General features: G+C 45.0%; 1 protein-coding gene across 2 annotated transcripts in view; it reads left to right on the top strand.

Annotated features, from left to right (window-relative positions):
* Positions 1–21,412, top strand: part of KDM3B (lysine demethylase 3B) — an 892,876-nt gene that overhangs the window by 51,004 nt on the left and 820,460 nt on the right. For both annotated transcript variants that reach the window (XM_069244431.1, XM_069244432.1), the window contains exons 3-4: positions 5,041–5,154; positions 6,603–6,708. In XM_069244431.1, coding sequence (XP_069100532.1) covers positions 5,041–5,154; positions 6,603–6,708 — 220 coding nt within the window. The remainder of the gene's footprint in view (positions 1–5,040; positions 5,155–6,602; positions 6,709–21,412) is intronic.

Raw genomic sequence — 21,412 nt, 5'->3', positions numbered from 1 at the left:
AATTTCAGCATTGCACGTCAAATGTAACCAGTTGCAACTAAAATATTGAATGAGCTTTCACCACTCCCATGGCCCTACTCATTAACTCATTATCTCACTTACAATGTATGAGTGGTACAATAGCAGTTTGATACATCCAAAAGTTGCCACACACAACTTCTTTTCCTTGCAAGACTGGTTTCTTGTCACATGGTCACTTTTAAAATTTTACAGTAAGCCAGGCGCGAAACATTTTTCCTCATTAGAGGGATGGAGAAGCTTCTGAGTACACGTGGTGTATTAACAATTATATATAGTAGGTCAGTCAGAGCCATCACTTTAAACAAAGCAGGTGGTTCATCATTCTCAATAACAGTGTATGCAGTGTTACACTTACTCTCAAACTTTGCTAAGTATTGGTGTTGGCTTTTCCTTACAAAAGGCCTTCTTGCCAGGTATCTAAACCAAGTTTTTTAAAGCTCTGCTGGATGCTTTCCACTTCTCAGTCCCATTTGCCTTCCTTGAATAGTGTGTGAATATCTGCTAGATGATTTTGTAGCCTGATTTAACCTCAAATTCCTGAAACATGGTCAGAAGGCCAGAGAGTGTTCCGTGTAGGGTTACCACTTGCAATAGTATGCAAGTGTATGAGATCCTATCTGCTGCTGCAGCTTCCCATCTCACACCCGACTTTCTCTGACCCAACAGGCCAATGATTACACTGCCAATGTGAAGAAGAGCCGAGATAATTACCACCCTGATCTTCCTTTTTAGGTCAAGCGTGCAAGCACTTTTTGACCTGTTGTAAGTATTCTGTGGGCTTTCAACCATGCCTGTCACTTTCACTCGTTCCTTGGCTTCCCTCTCAAAAATTCCTTGATGTCATCGGTAAAAGCTTTACCTTTGTCCTGCCTTGGTCAGGTTTCTTACCTCCTTGCAGACTGACCCTGTTACATGGATTATTGCACGATTGCCGATATACTTCTGCATGAACTACTTTTTCGTATGTCTCTGCCCTTTGTGCTCCATGGCGCTCACAGAGCGAACAGCGTCAACTCCATCGGCGGTATTGAAGTGCTGGTCACAATGTTAACTAATCAGTCATTTCTTTTGGCTCCACCCTTCAAAAACACTTGCACTTGATAAATGCTTTGTTAAAAACACAGAAATCCTCAAAGTGGCTCTCCCGACAGCGAGAAAGCAATGCTAAAATAGTCACTGCACTTGGGAAACTCGCCCCATAATGCTTTTCAGGGCGTTACTTTTAGAAAACATTTTTGCTCCTAACTCAGCTTTTGGTGGTCAAAGGACAATGGGACCTCCACCAAAACATTCACAACGATGCACTCTTTATGTCGACATGTCTGGGTCCTCACACTAGGTTAGTGGGGAGCCCAAAGTAATAACCCCTCCCACCATTGTGTCTATTTAAGCTCTCTCAATGGCTGGAACTTTTGTTTTACAGCTGGGTTTAGTTACTGTTATAAGGGCCTTGTTTGTTATATGATTGCAGTAGGCCTGTTAGCTCAGAAAATGTGTAATGCGCTGTGCTCTCTAGGGGCTAAATATATGGTTGCGCTGCATTATTTTCTGCCATTTTCTTCTCACCTGGTTATGCCCTCTAGGGGCTAACTATATGGTTACATGACCATGTTTCTTACAAATGCTGTTTTCATTGTGATGTCCTGTAGGGGCTGTTCTGGGCATTACAGTCTAATGCCAAAAGTTTACATGATAATAATGTTTTATTAATCTCTCCTTATTGCAGTTATGACCATGATTCATGTAAACCTAACATCCTTATCACACTATGACTCTTAGAACACTCTTGATATCTTTGGGTTACCCTCCTAGTTTTTCTCTTGTTACTCCTCCGTGGCTGTCTTGAGTCTTTTTTGGGGGAATTGTGTTAGCCAGCCAGCCTCTCTGATGGTGGGGAGGTGAAAATGGTATTCGCATGGCAGATTTAAATTAGAATGCTAAATCGCAACATTTTCATTTTAGGCTGCAGGTAGAGGAAGAAGGTAAATGGAAGTGCTTTAGTTATATGCTGGGCCACTAGGATTATGTGGCAGGAAAAGACCAAATTATGATACAGGGTCGACAAATTTATGTGGCAAGAAAGTCTGGTTATGAATTTACAACGCCAACGGCTCTAACTCAAGGAAACGTGAGACCCATTGCATTGCAAATGCTGGTATCCACTTAAAAGTTCTAGATTTCTTCATCATCCCAAACACACAAAAACACTGACATTCATTACTCATTTACAAAAATAAAACAGCAAAATAGCAGACTAAACAATACCTTTAAAATATAGTATAAGAAAAAATATGTACACTGTTATCTACTAATCGACCTCATTCCTGGAATTTCTTTCTCATGATCCATGCAGCATATAAAAACTTAGCTAAAATACTCCACTGTTGTTAGAGCTAAAATAACATTGCATTGCTACCAAATATTGTTTTTATCCCCGAGTGAATTTAAGACCTGGAGTATTCATTTTTATGAGGGGTCTATACACACACACACACACACACTCACTCACTCACTCACTCACTCACTCACTCACTCTCTCACTCTCACTCTCACTCTCTTTTGAAGTCACATAAGAGCTATCCAAAGCTATAATAATGCTAGCCAGTTTTCTACTAGTTCTTTGGTCCTACACAGTCCCCTCCAATGTACCAGTACACTCATATTGGCCTTTTGTGCCAATATGCAACGTTGTTAATGACATGCGCTGTGGCAAACCCATTAAAGGGCTCAATCATTTATTTTCTACCACTGTTGGTTGTGTTATTTCCTTATTTACTAATAGTACCACGCCGTCGAGAGCACCTCCTAATGCCTGAATACTGTACATTTGGATTACTGGCGAAATAGACCTGGAAGTAATAGATTTTGATATGTGATTATGCCTGCAGTGCTGAACTGCTCTGTCCTCTCTCTCTCTCAGCAGTGAAGCCGCAAGGGTCGCCCTCAGGAGACCTAAAGGGTTGTATAGATGATTCTGCTCACTTGGGGAAATAATTTACTCATCTGTTTCGGAGGGGAGACGTTGTGGGACCGAACTAGAATCTTGAGCCGTATGCCAGGAGAGAGGCTTCCCTGCTGAAATACTGAGATGACCGGTGCGACACAGAGTATGCAGTTATCTTGTGTATATTTCTACACCAGGAACACTATACCCTGTGCAAAGTTTTGTCTGTATTGGAGATTGGGGACAGTAGGGTTGTATAAGGTTTAGACCTAGTTCTTAAGTTTCTTGATTTGGGTAGCGCAATAGATGCTGGGGTGAAAGTGTAACGATTGGTGTTGTTTTGGTGGTGGATGTACATATAATTGTTTTTTTTACCTAAGTTTATCTTGTGTACTGCAGATGTTTCCCCTTGGGTATCCTGTGCAGCTTTGAAACAGTCTCATTTGTCATGTTTAGCTTCCAAATCATCCTTGACAACTACTACTGGCCACTGCTGAGGCTGACCTCCACAGAGTGACTAGAACTTTAGCTACTACTCACTCAAGCACAGACTAAGGAGGCCTTAAAGGGCATGAACCCTGGTAGAAACCCTGGGCCAGATGTGTATCCCAATGAGTTCTATTGTAGGTTTTTCTTGATTGTGCTACGCACACTGCTGGATATGAACAACAAAGCCACCCAGAGGGGATACCTCCCCATGGATCAGAACCTGGTGACCTTAGTGGGCTTTAATAAATTGGGTCAGCTCCCAGACGTTTGTACCTTGTACCGCCCAATATCTTATCAATGCAGATGTGAAATTATGTGTTCATGCCCTGGGGGGCAGGCTACTCCGAGTGCTCAACCGGTTGGTCCACCCCGACCAATGCAGCTTTATGCTGTACCTTAGTCATGTCCCTGTATCTGCAGAGTGCAGTTAGACTTGATACATGCAGGAACACCTGGTCCTTACCAGCCTTTTACTTAGTAGCTTTGAAAAGCCATTTGATTCCCTCATCTGGGATTTCCAAGGTGAGGCCTGCGAAAAATAGGCTTTGTCCATACGTTCATATTGTATATCTGAATCCCTTACGCCCAACCACAGCCCCAATTGTGCTGAACGGTACTCTGTTCTCCAGGTTCCCAATACGATATGGTACCAAGTAGGAGTGCCCTTTATCCCCTCTCCTGTTGGTCCTGACAGTTGAGCTGGTGGTGGTGTGGTTCTGGTGCAGTGCCCAGGTGTGGGGTTTTGATAGGGGAATAGTGACAGAGGTCTGCATTGCCCTCTGTGACGACCTCTTGTTCCTTTTCAGTCCTTTCATTACCGGGCCATGCTTGGTGCGCATGCTGGGACTACACGGAATAATGTTGGGGCTTTACATTACCTTTCCCAGGTCTTGCTAGTGCAATTAAGTGGAGACCTGGGTCACAATTACTGGTAGGTCGACTCGGCTGAAAAATACTAGGAGGTCCATGTTGTTCTCGAACCAAACCTTACCTGGGTTTTAAATCTCAATCCCTTTCCTGCTACAAATGAAATAGGACTTGCCAGTTGGGCCAATCTCTTGATGAACATATTAGGATCATATTTGGATCATTTGCATTCTCGTGCTCAGCGACCACTTAAGTTGTGGATATCCTTTGGCAATAAATTATACTCAGCGTAACCAATCGGTGTTCAACAGGTGGGTGGTGGTTTAGGCAGCAGTGTACTTCTAGCAAAGATTTATTGATTATGATTGTATTTTACTTATCAAAGTCACTCCACTCAAACCAGCAGGACGGCATTTACATAGTTTCCCTTTGATTGGGAAGCCTATAACAGTAGACCTTAGGGCTTAGTGCATCTGGTGTACTTCATTTGTACAGTTCCTACCTAAACTGACAAACCTGCCTTATTGAGCCACCCACCCAATCCTCCTTCCTTCCCCTCCAATCCAGGCACCCCTCCCCTCCTCAACATGCAGCAAAACAATAAGGGTAACTTCACATTGCAAGTGTGTTTTAGATAGGCTTAATTAGTGGGCACACTTGTTCCCTCTTTCTTCAATTGTTGGTTGATTTGAAATGGTTGAATCATTTTTTGTTCACAGACCTTCACTCCACTGGTGGATAAGCTGGGCATTGGATCTGTTGTGCCAGTTGAGTTTTTTATCGATCGAGATCTGCACTTCATCTCAGACACCAGTGGCCTACGTCTCTTTCAGGTATTTTAGTACTTTGAGACTAATTGATGTTAATTTTCAAATGCTCGTGTGTCCTGGTGGCTGCAGTTTATAACAACAATAAATGTATGTATTTTTTATGGATATCTTCATACCCCATTTCCGTTATTGCAATGCGCTGTAAATGGATAGTGTTGTTCTTATCGGAATTATGATATTCAATTTATTAAACTCTAACTGCAGAGCCTAATTTGTCAGGATTCAAAAAAATGCTTCCAGATTATTGCACTTGCGCACATTTGAGATCCAGCTCCCTTGACCATCCTTTCTACCTTATATCGCACTGTTACCCAGATCTGAGTTTTGCCAGAAGTTGAATTCTTTAAGGAAGATCTTTCTGAATCCAGCAGAAGACCACACTCTGAATGCCAGGGGTTGGAGAAGTAAAGATCACCCTGAAAAGGGCCAACAAAATATTTCATTCAGCATGATTGTCATGAAGGCAAATATACTGATTCTGGTTTGGGACAGAGCATATCCTGATACTGGAGAACAAATCTGGTGGAGAAGGGCAGTGCACGTCCTGAATGTAGAGAAGAGTAGCGTACACATGAAATGTACAAGAGGGCAGGTCATGCCCTGAATATGGAAATGGGAAACACATGGCTGAGTACAGAGAAGGGTGGAAGATAGTACAAATGTAATAAAGGTTGAAACAGGCCTTTAATGAAGAGAAGGAAGGTGCAAATCCCAGATTGGAAGGGAAATGAACGACTTGGCTGTTGAGAAGGAAATAGCTGGCCATTCATCAGTTAAAGACTTCCTAATTGGGCAGAAAGGGGTATCTTCCTTTGGGAGAAAAGAGGCACACTTCATTGATGTGGAAGATCATATCTTGGGTATGGAAAATGAAGGGGCAAATACTCAGTAGTTTAGGAAGAGAACAACTCAGTTCTGCATAGGGTTTAAAGCTAGAGCACATCAAGGATTTGGGTGAGGGATAGGTAGAGCATATCCTAGGTGGTGAGATGAGAGCACATGTATGTTTTTTTGAAGGGAGCATCAGATTTGTCAATAACTTTGCTTTTTCATGACAGGCTCTTTGAGCAGATCTGAGTATTTTGTAATTACTTCTTCAGGGAAGGCATGGGGTGAAATATCTGAAGAGCAAGGTGCAGGGCAACTGAACTTGTGCTGCAATCTGCCAGGCGTGGTGATTGTAGCCTTTGTTCGACCTTGCTTTTAGGCTTTTAAGCCTCCCTTGCTCACATCACATGCTGATGAAGTGCCAGCGTAGTTGCGTTACTGCTGTCTAAACTTGAGAAGGGGTGGGTAAACAGTTTTGTTGTAATGCATTTCTGAGGACAAAATGGAACCCCAAGTTTTCACTGTCCGACTCATTCATGCTTAAAACTCATTTAGGTTTTTACATCTGTCCACTGAAGCAACCAAAGCCTGCTTTTCTTTGCCACACTGTGTCTCTTTTACAGGCTGGGACAGAGAGTCAGAAGCTGGTGCTTCAGGAGCAGCCAATCCTTAGTGATGCGGTCACTGCCTTTTTGAGCGAGCAGAAGCTGCAGGAGATATTCAGCAGAGGTAAGATTTCGACTTCATCACAAACAATATTAGGGGATTTGTTGCTTGCTCCCCTTTTCCATAAATGCATGCTGATCCCTAGTTCCTGAATAAGTGTCTAGTTAAGCAGAAACTTTGTAGGGTTCATGACTCTTGCACTAGGCGAATTGCCATTACACCCCAGAGGGCAAAAGGTACACTGTTACAGAAATAGATCATCATCGCCAGGGGTTTCTCCCTTATGTTCGTAAACAGTAGAATCTCTCTTTACTTGTGTGACATCCTGGAAGTCGTTCTTTAACAATTTTATGTTTTCCAAATGTCTAAATAGCTTGAGAGCTTTCCCATACATGCCTTGGGATTATGTTGAGACTTTTTTTTTTAAATGTAATAATATGGTTGATTCTCAAAAGGAACATTTTTGATTTTCCCCAATTCTGTATTATACTTCTATTTTTTTTCTTTTTTTCAGTAAACTGCACAAACTAGAATGTTAAATGACCATTTTAAATCTCTAAATAATGTTTTTTTAAACTGTTTTCTTAATTGGCCTTCGTCATCTCTCTGAATTCTGGGATTGTATATGCCACACCACAAGTTAGTTTTGTATTGCATGTAATATAATGCAGTTATCCTGAGGTGTGGGTTCAACTCCTCACTGTGCTGCATAACATCTGCTGAAACAGTTTCGGTGTTTTGGTGACTTGACCGCTTGCTAGCTACTTTTTTTATTTTTTATTATTTCTTTTTTAACATTGGCTGTTCAGGAACCTTTTTAATCATTTTTCACGCTTCACCTTTAGGTGCCTTTATATAACTTAAATATGAAATTATTGTAGACCTCTGAATTGACTTGACTTGACTTTGCTTGCTTGCATCCTAAGCATTCAGGTTTTTTCCGTCCTTAAAGAATGCTGGAGAAACTTTCAAACTGTGTAATCGTGTTTATGATTTCTTGATCCACCATCTCCCCTTTGCATCTTAATAGTTTTCTCAAGTAGCAAAAGCACTTGAATGCCCTGGAACCTTCTCTTTGGCTCTGTATGCTCAGTTGTAAAATGCAGTTGCGGCTTTCAGTAGCAAATTTTAAGGCTTGCTGCTCCACCATTGTGCAAAGCTGTGGCTCCTCTTGGCAAGAAATGTATTTTGTGTGTTGGAACGATGTGTACACATGTAAGCAGTGAAAGAATCAGACTACTTTTAAAGCTGCAAGAATTAGATGAAACTTCTGTCACTATATATTTGTGAAAAGTGTCCATTTTGATGCATACTTCCACAAGATGTCTGGCTATCTTGCAGGCTGTCAGTGTTGTACAGATCTCCCATTGTGTTACCTTTTATTAGGATTCCCTAGCCTAAACTGAACTTAAATTGTGTGCAGTCACAGGAAATTCCCCATCTCCTGCATTTTGAGCTTAGTTTTACCCTTTTGTCATTGATTATACTTAGCCCAAACCAACAGCTTCCCCAAACTCAGCTTTTTTTTTCTCCCTGTATTTGCTGGCTACTCACTGTTTACACTCCCTTATCTATCCCATCCGACGTATCTGACCTTAGGTATCTTCTGCAGCTAAACTTGCAAGGACTGAACAAATGGAAAATAATGCACTGCCTCATTATTAAAATATTGAATGAGGCACTGCTGTGACCTGTTTAGGACAAATAGTGTCCTTCAGGGCATAGTGTTGTAATTCAGCAGAAAATCAAGGAGATCGGATACAAGTGTAGAGCTGTTTTTTGGAAGGAACTGAACCTTTGCTTGTGTGTATTCCATTAACTTTTATTTAAAAATACTTTAATTCAACATTTTAAAGCCTCATGGTGTATATGTAAAATTAGCAGTGCACTTTCAGCCCCCACTTAACTATGACTGGTCCTCTGACCTCTCAAGGTCCTTTCAGGTCTGGCTTCCTGGCCTCAAGGCACTCCTTCGCTCCTTCTACTCTTCTGCTGTCCAGTTTTGACCAGCTCCTTGTCTTCTTTATTGCACCTGATCCTTGGCTTCTGCCAAGCTCTTTCACAATTCTCTGCATTATGTTCTTTCACTTCATGTTTTTGCCTATCTTTTACCCGTTTTTTCGGTCTCGATTAGACAGCACTTGTGCTGTTTCTGAGACATGTTGTATATACTTTGTGGCCTTTATCCCGCCCACAGGCTTCCCATTTGCTGGATCCTTCATCGCTCTCCTATTCTTTCTCCTCATTCGTCCTGTGTTCAGCACTCCCTGAGAGCATGGGCCACTTATTATATCTGCCCAATGGTCCCATTTTAGCATCTGTTTTAGGAACTACTTTTTTCTTTGTTGAAAAACAGTTAACACGATTGATCCTGTTTTCACACGCTCCATGCTCTGCTCTGTTTCTCTGGCCTGTAAATTTTGTTCACATCTTGTCACATTTGCTGAACATTCAAAGACCAAGATCAAATGTCAGATGCTGTTTTCAGAGGGTGCCTGTTCCTTGCCTCCATCCCTCGTCGTTGCTTGTTTATTTGGTTAAGAGTACTTCACACAAGTGCTTGTGTTTCTGCTCCAAGCTCTGTTGCTGTGAGAGGTTTTTTAATTAATGTCCTAGTGTCCGCCACCCACCCCCTTCCTTAGAGCTGCTTGTTATTTTTTTGTATACTTAATATCTACAGCACCACCATAGCTTCCCGTGCTCCTGCCTTTGTAGAAACAAGACTGCAACACTTTTATCCATAAGGCGGAGCAGCTTAGCAGAGAGCTATGAGAAACGAGCTGGAGCCTAAATGCACACAGCCAATAGTGTGTGACGGGGCAGGAGTCCAGAAGAGAGAAAAGGTTCAGTGGGATACACATTCCATGGGATATCATATATTATACTTCTCAGTTTGAGCATGTGAAGTGCTTTTTGCTGCACAGATGGATCCCAGCCTGAATGCTGATCACCGCCAGGTGCTGGTAGTTGGTAGCATGCATCCCTGTGACATGTGGCTCATACAGCTCCATCCTGGCAGGACAGCAAGATCCTGCTGATAGAACTGGGAGTCGAGTTGGCTTGCACTGTACATAAGGGGTAATTGTGGTGCCTAGAGTAGAGTATTGCCTTACCTGAATCGTTTTTTTAATGTGCTGTAGTAAACGATAACTTGTTCATTATTGATAGTTCTGAACACAAGAGTCTCCTTTGCAACGCCCCCTGCTGTCAGGTTCACCCCTTGCTCTGACATGGGCTTCACACCAGTGAATGAGTTTACTTTTCTGGGTGCACTTCTTTTTTCAGTAAGACACAAACCACACCTTTTGTCATAAACTCGAACACATTTAGGCCTCAAGCCACCCAGCTATTTAATTCCCTCCCTTGCCTTACATATGACACCAGAGTAAATATGCAGAATACAGCTCAGCTATTCTCTGTTGCTCTGAGGCTGTCATAACTAAATCCCTGAGTCTTGTAACAATGCTAATGTAGCTCATGCACATGTTCTGGCTAACATAATTGTTGTCTCGACGAAAGAGACTTAACTTTTTTAATATATTGTACTTGAGAACAATTATCACAGCTAAAACAGTAACTTTGGAGCATTGTGCTAACCTGCAGAGAGTGCTTCAGTACCTCTTCAGGGGCAGTGTGTGCTACACAAATTAAATTATATGTTCGATGGCATGTGTGGCTTTAGATACACGTGCTGCATAATCCTGCGATCTAGTGTTGGGTCTGGAGTGTTGCAAGTTGTTTATCTTTAAAGAAACCTTTTCGAGTCACACGATTGAGTGACTCCTTCTTGGTGATACTTCGCATGTTCATGGACTCTTTTGTTAGATTGTTTCCTCTCCACCATGTGATTCTGGTGCGTGACTTAGCTCCATCTTTCGACTCTCTCCGGTTTGAAATCTTTCATTCTGTCTTCTCCTTACTGATGGTATTGTTTCTTGATCACGTATTGCCATCATTGCGTTCAGCTCGGCTTGTCTGGGCACTGACTTGGCACCCTCTTGGGTGACATCGCCCATTTCGGACCTACCTCACCAAGTGGCGCCGAAGAGTATGCTGAGTAGCTGGAATGGATGCTGTTTTGTTTCTGTCCTCTGACCCTCAAAATTTCCTCACACTGGCCAACGTCTGGCGTGCAAGCTGTGCCTCTCCCCTAATCACCAAGAAGCTAAGCTACCTGCGTTGCCTTCAAATCCTTTGGGACTGATAAGCTCATCGGTTTGAGATGATGCACAAGAGTCCGGACGACACCCTAGACATCTTTGGGGAGGGACATGCCAACGAGGAGCCGGAACAAGAGGATACCTTCTCCATCCAGGACTCCGATGTCCAGTCGAATATCGAAAGCCACGAGTTAACATCTGCACTTCCCGTGAGTACTGTGGCTCCTCCTGCCCACCCTAAGACTGTTAAAAAGACCCTGCTAGAGATCACTGGACTGCCACTGCCACCAGACCATGGTCTGATCCGAAAAATTGTTTTGGCTGCTTCGCACTCTGTTTTAGCTAGGAAAATTGCCAACACCAAAACAGTCTTCATCTTCGACCTCTGACACCTCCATCGCAGACACTTTGGTACGAACTTCAGCTCTGTGTACTTGGGTACTGACCTGAACAGCTACTACCTCCACCTCAGTGCTGAACAAAGCTTGCTGACCGAAAACATTGGTGCTGAAAACCACAGAGACGAGATCTTCAGAGCAGAAGGACTCTAGCCAGTCTTCAGCTACGCCTTCACCTGTGAAACCCATTTTGTAGACCATGAGCGCTTTAACAGCGCCGCCTCCATATCCAAGAGTGTACAGGGTGCATTATTGCTTCCCCCTGTACTTTTCAAGAGGAAATTATCCTTCCAAGAGGCTTTGGACACTTCTCCACATCCAAAGAAGGTTGCAAAGGACAAGACTCTACACTTACCGATCCTCCTCCACCTCTTCACCTTCTACACCCCCTGCTTCTCCACGCTACACCCCTCCTTGTTCATCTCCCTTACCCACTGCATGAGACTTTGCACCTCAGGGATCCCCTGTATACACCGGGAAAGATTTGGATGGGACACAGCAGGACCCAGATCCATGAGACACGTACGGCCCTGATCCCATGTTGACCAACAACCCAGATTTGTACTCTGCACGACCCTCCCAACCAGAGGATAACACATCTTATCAATGGGTAGTAACTTCTGCAGCCGCCTTCCATAATGTTGAGCTGCATAGGGACCCAGTCGAGCAGGACTTCCTGTTTGATACCCTTACAGGGATATACAGTTTCTCCCCATTCTCTCTGGCATGCTTTGTAACACAGACAATTTTTTTTAACAACTTGTCTGCTCTAAGACTATCACCCTTAGAGCAGATAGGGGTGATGGTGAGGGCTCAATTGCTCCTACAACAATAAAGTTTTAACAAAAACATGTCAAAACAAGACACACATTGACAAAACCAAACGTTTGACCATCAATATTAGACCTGTTGGCTTTACCAATGCTTTATTATTTTCATGTTTCCTATAATCTTGTTGAAACTGGTTGCAAAGATTTTCCATTATGAATTGTTGCTGGAAATAGTAACATGCATCAATACATTTTACTAGAAATGGTATCTAAAAGTTTAACAGGAGTTTGTTAAGGGAAACTTTTTTGTGTGTGTTTTTTTCTGAATATTTTGTTTGGAAAGCAAAGAATCAATCTTGCTTTCAAGCTTATGCACATATTTGCATGCTATCAGAGATCATTCTGGGAGCATTATATGTAGCGTCGTAGTGGTAAACTTTGCAAATTTGCATACACATTTTTATGTTGAAACCTCTGTCAGTAGTGCAGTCCAAGCTTACATTTCTTTAGTGTGCTCACCCTAATAACAAAGGATTTGTGTTAATGAACCATAAATACTAGTTAATAAATGGGCTCAAATATTACCTAAACTATAGATACCCTTCCCTGATCCATAATATGGTACTGCAAACTGGCAGCCAAAGGGTTTATGCTGCAGGGGGTTGCAGGTACTTGTCCCAAGGACAAAACATACATGAAAATTTTGTCCTTGACCCCAAACAATATGTCCTGGGTGTCGGGCTGTAGGAATTCCACACTCCTGTTGGGGGCAAACATTACCAGTTCAAAATCCTGCCTCTCGGAGTCACGACTGCTTCCAGATTCTTCACAAAGTACTTAGCATTAGTCGCCACACATCTTAGAAAGCAAAACATAAATGTTCCCTTATCTAGACGATTGGTTCATCAAAGCTAGCACACCACCACCGTGCCACTATCACACTTAGATGACAGTGAAACTGCTTCACCCACTGGGATTCACAATGATCTTTGTCAGATCCCATCTACAACTTCTTCAGATAGAGCCCTCTAGGTGCTATTCTGATTGCAAGTTTGGGGCTAGCACACCACAACCCGGCCAGTTTTCTGACTCTACTTCCCCCGTTTCAGGAGAATCACACAGTCAGGATTATCAAACGCCTGTTAGGGATGATGGTGTCCTGCATTGCCTTCTTTCCCCATGCCATACTCTAAATGCGTCCCCTACATCAGTGTCTTGTCTCGTCATCGGTCTCAGTCACAGGGTCACCTTGAGGATCTAGTGTTGGTAGACTGCCATACTCGCTGCTCTCTGCAATGGTGGAACACCACAAACCTGTTGAAAGGGTGGCTTTTTCTGGACCCTGTGCCTCGGATCATTCTGACCACAAACTCCTCACTGATGGGTTGGGGTGCTCATCTTCAAGACCTCACAGTACAAGACCCTGAAAGCATTTCTTCATCTCCTTTCTCACAAGGTTGTCTTAGTGCGCACAGTCATCCCAATTGTCACAGCTCTCTCAGACAATATGCAAGTGGGCTCTCCACCACTATATTCACCTGGTGGCAGAGTAACTCCTAGGAACAAACAACTACTTAGCGGATCTGAACAGCAGGATACAGCAATAAGTCCACAAATGCCCACAAACCCCCACCCACTCTCGAAGTCCTTCAAAAATACTTTCTAATTGGGGAATTCCTCAGATAGACCTTTTCACAACAGCAGCAAAAGCAAAATGCCCAAGCTGTGCATGCAGGTATCCACACCCTCTATCCAGGGCAAAGCTGGATGAATAAACTGGTCAGGGATATTTGCTTATGCTCTTCCATCTCTACCTCTCATTCAGTTTCTGTTTTGGAAGATCAGACAGACCTCTCTCAACATGATTATGGTAGCTCTCACTTGGGTGCATCATCCATGGATCACCATACTGCTGGACCTTTCAGTAGCTCCCCACGAGAAGCTGCTCAACAGGTTGGGCCTTCTCACTCAAAATCAAGAACAGATCAGACAAGTCACTCAACCTTGTGATCTGACACTTGAAGTCATAGAGTTTGGTTACTTAGGATTGCCTGTGGAATATATGGACTTTGCCAGCTCATTGACCCACAACCAGAGCATGTAATACTGCAAAATGGATACGTTTTGTATTCTACTGCCAACTCAAACGTATTAATCCCATTAAAGCTACTGCCCAAGACATTGTTTATTTGCCATTTACAGAAAGCAGAGTTAGCTTACACTTAGATTTTTTCACATCTCACAGCGTTAGCCTCATATCTACAGAACAGATAACATACTTCCTTGTTCAGAATAGCAATCATTAAAGCTTTCGTGGGTGCCCTTAACAGGGTTATGCCACCCAGAGTGCCTCTTACACCATCCTGGCACTTCAACATTGTGCTTACCAGGCTCATGGGCCCTCCTTTCGTTCATGCCCTCTTCAGTAACTTTCTTGGAAAGTGGTGGTGTTAAACGATATCACATCACTCAGACGTGTTAGTGAGCTCCAGGCCCTAACCTTGGAAGAACCTTTCTTCAAGATCCATAAAGACAAGGTAGCACGTCACACAAACCCAAAGTTCCTTCCTAAAGTGGTTTCCCAATTCCATATCAACCAGTCCATTTAAATACAATCTTTTTTCGGCAGCCAGACTCCATTTCGGAAAGAGCCCTACACACTTAAGATGTTAAGCAAGAAGTTATGTTTTACATTGACAAACCAAAGATTTTAGGGAAACTGAACAGCTCTTGGTAGCTTTTTCACTACCTCACAAAGGCAGTCCAGTATCCAAAAACAGCATACAGATTTGCATTGGCCATGCAGGGCCACGAAAGATGTCCTGTTGAAGCCTTCGGCCGAAACGCGTAGACATTTGGTTGGGACAGCGTGTGTGTCTTTTGAATGGTGGGCACATTGTCGATCTTTTTTTTGTGCTCTTTGTACCAACTTTTGCTGGTGTGATTTACCTGCAATCTAATCTTTTTTCAATAAATAGCAGCCGATGAATTTATCAATAATAAGTGGTTTTTTGAGTATTTTACCAGCTGGTATTGAATGATGTGCAGCCCTTGGTGTGCGATTTAAATACACCATTTTTCTGGATATATATATATATATATATATATATTTACAAACACAGTAATTATTAGGAATTAGCATATGGAAACCACAAGCAATGGCAGATAATAGCAGAAAATAGCTAGGGCGCTATTGAAGGGGGGGGGTGGAGGGGCGGGGCAGGCAAACCATATACCAAAATATTGAAAAGCAAATTTAGGTCCCCCATCCAGGGATGTGGAATAGTTGGAGGGGAGCTGGAAGAACCTCTGAATCCCAAAAGGTGAGTAGCTAGGTGACCCTCAGCGACTAGGAGAACAGAGATGAGTTACTTGGTCTTCCCAAAGACTTAACAAGGCGACTAGGAAAAGGAAGATCGCAAGACCAAGGCCAGGACCAGTCTGGTGGAACCAGATGGTTGATTCCGGAAGAAGAGGACCTGAAAAAGGAGGAGAAAGAGTCCAGTCCACGCCGGAGTGGCCAGGGGGACAGGAGCCACTAGCCAACTTTCTGTGGATGAAGATCCGAGTCGACAAGGGAAGATGAAGTTAAGCTGTGGAGCCCAGGATGTCCCACGGCGGTCGCAGATTGTCAGTGGTCAGGAGGACCACCAACAAGCCTTGGCACATGCAAATCTGAACACAAGAGGATTTGCAGAGAAGAAGAGGGCCAGCAAGGTTAAGGAGATTCGACCCTTGGAGGGGAGTCTGGGCTGACCCTCTTGATTCGGGAGAGTCCGCAGAAGCAGTCACAGCCCCCACAGGCAGCCCACTGGCAGCAGGCTCAGTAAGTTGCAGTGAGGCCCAGTCAGCACATCTGGAGAGGTCCCTCATCGCTGGGGCAGCAGAGTAGAGACTGTCCTTACACGGATGAAGTGTTGGAGGACAGGGCTACTTGGAGCCTGAAGTTCCCTTGGAGCAGGAATCAACAAGCCTTGGTTGCTGCAAGAGTCACGGTGTTTAGGGGGTACTGTCCTCCAATGAGAGTCAAGGGCTCACTGCCTCCCAAGTTGGGCTGCGGGCAGAGAGGACTAATGGGGCCACTCAGACCCTCCACCTGTGTTGGAGATTCTTCCTGGAGCCGGATGGCAGAAGATAGCAGCAGCTCGTCATCGTTGCCTTAGGTGCCGGCGGATGCAGGGGAGTGACTCCTTCATTCCAAGGGAGATTCCTTCTTCTTTCGTGCAGCTGAAGTCTTACCGAACTCGGAGGATGCACAGCTGTGGAAATGTTGCAATTGCTGGAAGGAGCCGGAGAAACAGTGATGCCGACCGAGGTCATCTCGGAAGTTGCAGGATTGTTTGGTTCCTGTGAAGTCCAGCAGCAGTTCTGGTGGCCAAGAGCAGAATAGGTCAATGCAGAAGAGCTCTGGTGGAGTCTTGCATGCCGAATTCAATACCAAACATGCCTAGGTTCGAAGTTACCATTATGTAGCTGGACCACAGAGGTCCCTGTGGCCAGTAAACAGGTAAAATGGCTTCCCTGCGTGTACGAAGTCAAGTGTATTGGAACTGGAGTTCGTAATGGCACCTCTGCCCATCAGGGGTGCCCTCACACACAGGAACCTGCACCCTTCCCTTAGGGCTGAAAAGGCCTACCATAGCGGTGACTTACCAGTGACCTGGTGTAGTGACCAACAGTATAAGGGTGCAAGCACCTTTTCACGCTGGCTGCATTGGCAGGCCTGCAGACAGTTTGCATGGGCTCCCAGGGGTGGCAAAATACATGCTGCAACTCACGGGAGACCACTGATGTACCAATGCCATTGGAACCTAAGTACCATATACTAGGGACTAATAAGGGGGCACCAGTTGTAGGGTGTAAAGGGTACCCAAGCAGCCAAATTTAGAGGAGAGAGCACAATCACTGGGGTCCTGGTTAGCCGGATCCCATTAAAAACAGTCTAAGCACATTGATAAACAGGCAAAAAGAGGAGTAACCATGCCAAAAAGAGTGACTTTACTACACAGGTCACATGTCGGTCACTGACCTGCATGAAAAATTGCCTTTGGTGCCTGAATTCCGACTTCGATGTCGGGGAATGCTCTTGTCAGAGTATGAACCTGAAGGCACTAAAGCAAAGGGAAGCAAAACTGTTCCTTGCAAAGGCAAAAAAAGAGAAGTGGGGTTGAAGAAGATCTAGGCCGTGAGTAGTAATCTTCCCACAAGTCTTCGAGGAAATCACAAGAAGCGGTGTCGCCACAGCTCTTAGTGTCGCTCATCCCAAGATACTAGTCCTCGATCTTTGTCATTGGCATCCCAGTCTCAGCGCTGGATTCCCACCTTATCGCCTCCACAACTGAAGTCGCCTGACATGTCACCAGCGCAGTCTTAGGTTGAGATCTCAGGGTCGCCCACAAGTCCTTTGACACAGTTCTCTTCTATTACTCCACAGGATCAGTACGTTGAAGAAAGAGTCCTATCCGACCAAGCCTCCACAGAAATATCCGACCATTTCAGCCCCTGGTGGCGGACCCATCTGAATTCTTAAATGCTATGATTAGTACAGTCAGCAGGATGATGGCCCCTACTCGTGCGCCTGTGGGTCCCACCAGTCATTTGGCCTTTAACCTGGGAGGTTTTCCGGAGCCATATAGGCAAGCTCTGTTTTTCCTTTTCTGCTCATGAATTCATATTAGTCGACTGGAACGGTGCTGAAAAAGACACCACCCTCGGAGATGGCAGCGCCACCGGTGCCGATACCGGCATGAGATAAATCTCATCCGGCGGAGAGTTAATCCACTCCTGCCTGGATTAACATCCTTGTGCTGCAACATGCATCCTCGACGTTGGGACTTTCACTGTCGACGCCATGGCTGGAATCCAGATTGAGGTCTAGGAGGGAAGACTTGAGGCTTTTGGAGGACAGCAAAATTTAGAAGAGCAGCAAGAACTCGAGGAAGGAGAGATCCATCTGCTTTCTCATGACTTTGATGGCATTGTGGTGGCGAGTGGGCTGGACACTTCTCCTGAGTGGGAGTTGTTATCTCCTGGGGTATTCCTCCTCTGGAGGTTACTTCATATCATGGAGTAATCAGGAAGGCAGCTGAACTATTGGGCTTGCCACTGCCAACAACAGATTGGAAATCTAATACCCTGAATGAGGTTCTTCACTCATTCCGTGCGGTGTTAGAGCCCCTGCTGCCTTTTTAATAAGGCCTTGCCTGAGCCAGTCCTGTATCTGTGGCGGAAGCCTGTGAGTACTCCTGTTGTTTCAAAAGCCATTGTCAGGAGGTATAGAGCTGCGCCATGTGACCTGCAGTTTCAGAGTCAGCATCCGTCACCTAAAAGTCTGGTGGTGCAGGCTTCTTGTTCTTGAAAGGCAGCTTCTGGTTCTTTCCCTTCGACTCCAGCTGACAGGGTATCAAAACGTATGGAACAATTTGCTAAAACGATTCTTTCCTCAAGTAACATGGCATGTAAGTCGGTAAATGCTACATGTGTTTTAAGCAGATATATCCATGCACTAATGGATTTGGCATAGGAGGTTGTTCCCAAACTGCCGCAGGATGTCCAGGAACATTTTAAGGAGCTGCTTCAGGATAGTCAAGCAGCAGCTAGGCAGTTTATCCAATTGGGCCTGGATACATCAGGCTCTGTTGCCGGAGCCAAGGGGACATATATTGTGAGCAGAAGGCATGCATGGCTTAAGGGGGGGTCGGGGTTCTACCCTTATATACAGTTCACTTTAATGGATCTCCATTTTGACGGGTCCAGGTTGCTTGGAGACAAAGTCAAGTCAGCCTTAGAAAGATTTAAGAAAAGTTTAGCTACTGCAAAGTCATTAGGTCTTCAGATGCTGTCCTCAACCTATAGATGTTTTCATAGGTTTAGGGGTTTTGGCTGCAGCTCCTCCTTTACTGGGAGGCAGTACTTCAAAGGTCAGCAGTCTGCCAACCCTCATAAATCCTACTGAGGTTGTGGGAGACCTAGACAGTGTGCTTCCGTCCATCAGCCTTCCTCCCCCTCCCCCACTTCATCCTCTGCTGGAAACCTTGCAGCAAAGCAAACCTTTCAAGAGCATATGTTGCCTGTAGGGGGAGGTAAATTCATTTTCTCCAAGAGTGGAAGTCAATAACATCGGACTCTTGGGTGTTGAGCTTTGTAGGAAATGGGTATGCCATTTCCTTTCCGGAGTTTCCTACTCTCCTCCCTCACCAGCAAACCTTTAGTTTAGAAGAGCATCTGCTGCTGCTTTAGCTGGAGGAACAAAATCTGATTTTAAATGGTGTAGTAGAATTGGTTCCAGGGCAGGTGTAGGAAGCTAGCTCTGTTTATACTATCTCAAAGTGAGAGATAGTGTGCAGAGTCCAAGAGTTCCCCTTAGAGGTTGATAGTGGCAATAATAGATAATACTAATGCTCTATTTCTGGTAGTGTGGTCGAGCAGGTAGGCTTATCAGAGGGTAGTGTACAAACACAGGCAATAAATCAGAACACACACTCAAAGACGTAACTCCAGGCCAATAGGTTTTTATATAGAAAATATTATGTTCTTAATTTATTTTAGAACCACATGATTCAGATTTCAAGTTAGTACATAAATTGTAAGGTACTTGGCATAGGTAAAAATACAACTTTGAATGAAAACAGTAATGTACACAGTTTGGCATAAAATTCAACAGTTCCTGGGGGAGGTAAGTAAAGGTTAGTTTGTCAGGTAAGTAAAGTACTTACACAGTCAGTCTCCTGGGCATAGGCAACCCACCATTGGGGGTTTAAGGCAACCCCAAACACCCAGCAACACAGCGCCGGTCAGATGTAGAGGTCACAGAGGGGCCCCAATATCATAGGCGCCTATGGAGACTAGGGGTGCTCCGGTTCCAGTCTGCTAGCAGGTAAGCATAATCGTCCTCGGGGAGCATACTAGGGGGGTTTTGTAAAGCACGGGGGGCTTCCAAACAGGCACCCAAAATACACCTTCAGTGGCACAGGGGTGGCCGGGTGCAGTGTGCAAACAAAGCATTGGGTTTGTGATTTAAATCAATGGAGAGACCTGGGGGTCACTCTGGCGATGCAAGCATGGCACAGTGGGGCTTCTCGGGCCAGCCACCGACTGGGCACGGATGAGGGCCGCCTGCACCAGTAGTTGATTCCTCTTGGGCCTGGGGGCTGCGGGTGCAATGCTTATTCCAGGCATCTGGTTCTTTGTTACCGGGCAGTCGCGGTCAGGGGGATCCTCTGGATTCTCTCTGCAGGCGTCGCCGTGGGAGTGTATGGAGGTCATCTCCGGGTGGACACGTCGTGGGAGATGCCTTTGGGTCCTCTCTGCGGTGTTGGTTTCTCTGGACACGGACCAGGGGCGTTGGGTGCAGAGTGTTGGGGACTCACGCTTCAGGAGTGAGGTGAGAGTCCCTTTAACAATGGTTTCTTCTTGTTGATTTGGGCAGAGCCGCTGTCCATGGGAGTTTCTTGGTCCTTTGGAATTGCAGGACAGTACTCTGTGTAGGCAGAGGTTGCGGGGCCCGCTGGATGCGTTGCTGTTGCAGGTTCTTTGAATATGGAGACAGGCCGGTAGGGCTGGGGCCAAAGCAGCTGTCTCCTTCTCTGCTGGGTTTTCAGGTCAGCAGTCCTTCTTCTTGTTAGGTAGTCAGCAATCTGATTTCCTGGGTTCAGGGTCTCCACTAATTACTAAATTTAGGGGGGTGTTTGAGGGCTGGAGGGCAGTAGCCAATAGCTACTGTCCCCGAGGGTGGCTCCTCCCTTTGAGGAATGGGGGCACATCCCTAATCCTATTGGGCTAAATCCTCCAAAGCAAGATGGATAATTTTCTAAGGAATGGGTCACCTCAGCCCAGGATACATTAGTGGTGGTCCTGGCTTGAGGGTGACTCGTCCTTGTTTTTCTCATTATCTCCTCCGGACTTGCCGACAAAAGTGGGGGCTGTTTCCGGGGGGCAGGCTTCTCCACTAGCTGGAGTGCCCTGGGGCGTTGTAACACAAGGCTTGAGCCTTTGAGACTCACCGCCAGGTGTTACAGTTCCTGCAAGAGGAGGTGTGAGGCACCTCCACCCAGGACAGGCTTTGTTCCTATGTGGCCAGAAACTAGTCTGGAAGTGGTAGGCTGGCAGAGACCGGTCAGCCTAGCACTAGCAGTTGGGCTGGCATGCAGGGGGCATTTCTCAATGAATCCCACACTGGCATCAGTGTGGATTTATTGTGCTGAGCAGTTTGATACTAAACTTCCCACTATTCAGTGTAGCCATTATGGAACTGTGGAGTTCGTGTTTGACAAACTCCCAGACCATATACTCTTTATGGCTACCCTGCACTTACAATGTCTAAGGTTTTGCTTTGACACTGTAGGGGCACAGTGCTCATGCAGCTATGCCCTCACTTGTGGTGTAGTGCACCATGCCTTAGTGCTGTAAGGCCTGCTAGAGGGGTGACTTACCTATGCCA

Source organism: Pleurodeles waltl, chromosome 7 (assembly GCF_031143425.1).
Source record: "Pleurodeles waltl isolate 20211129_DDA chromosome 7, aPleWal1.hap1.20221129, whole genome shotgun sequence".
In the NCBI taxonomy this organism is placed as follows: domain Eukaryota; kingdom Metazoa; phylum Chordata; class Amphibia; order Caudata; family Salamandridae; genus Pleurodeles; species Pleurodeles waltl.
This window is presented reverse-complemented; position numbering and strand designations above follow the sequence as displayed.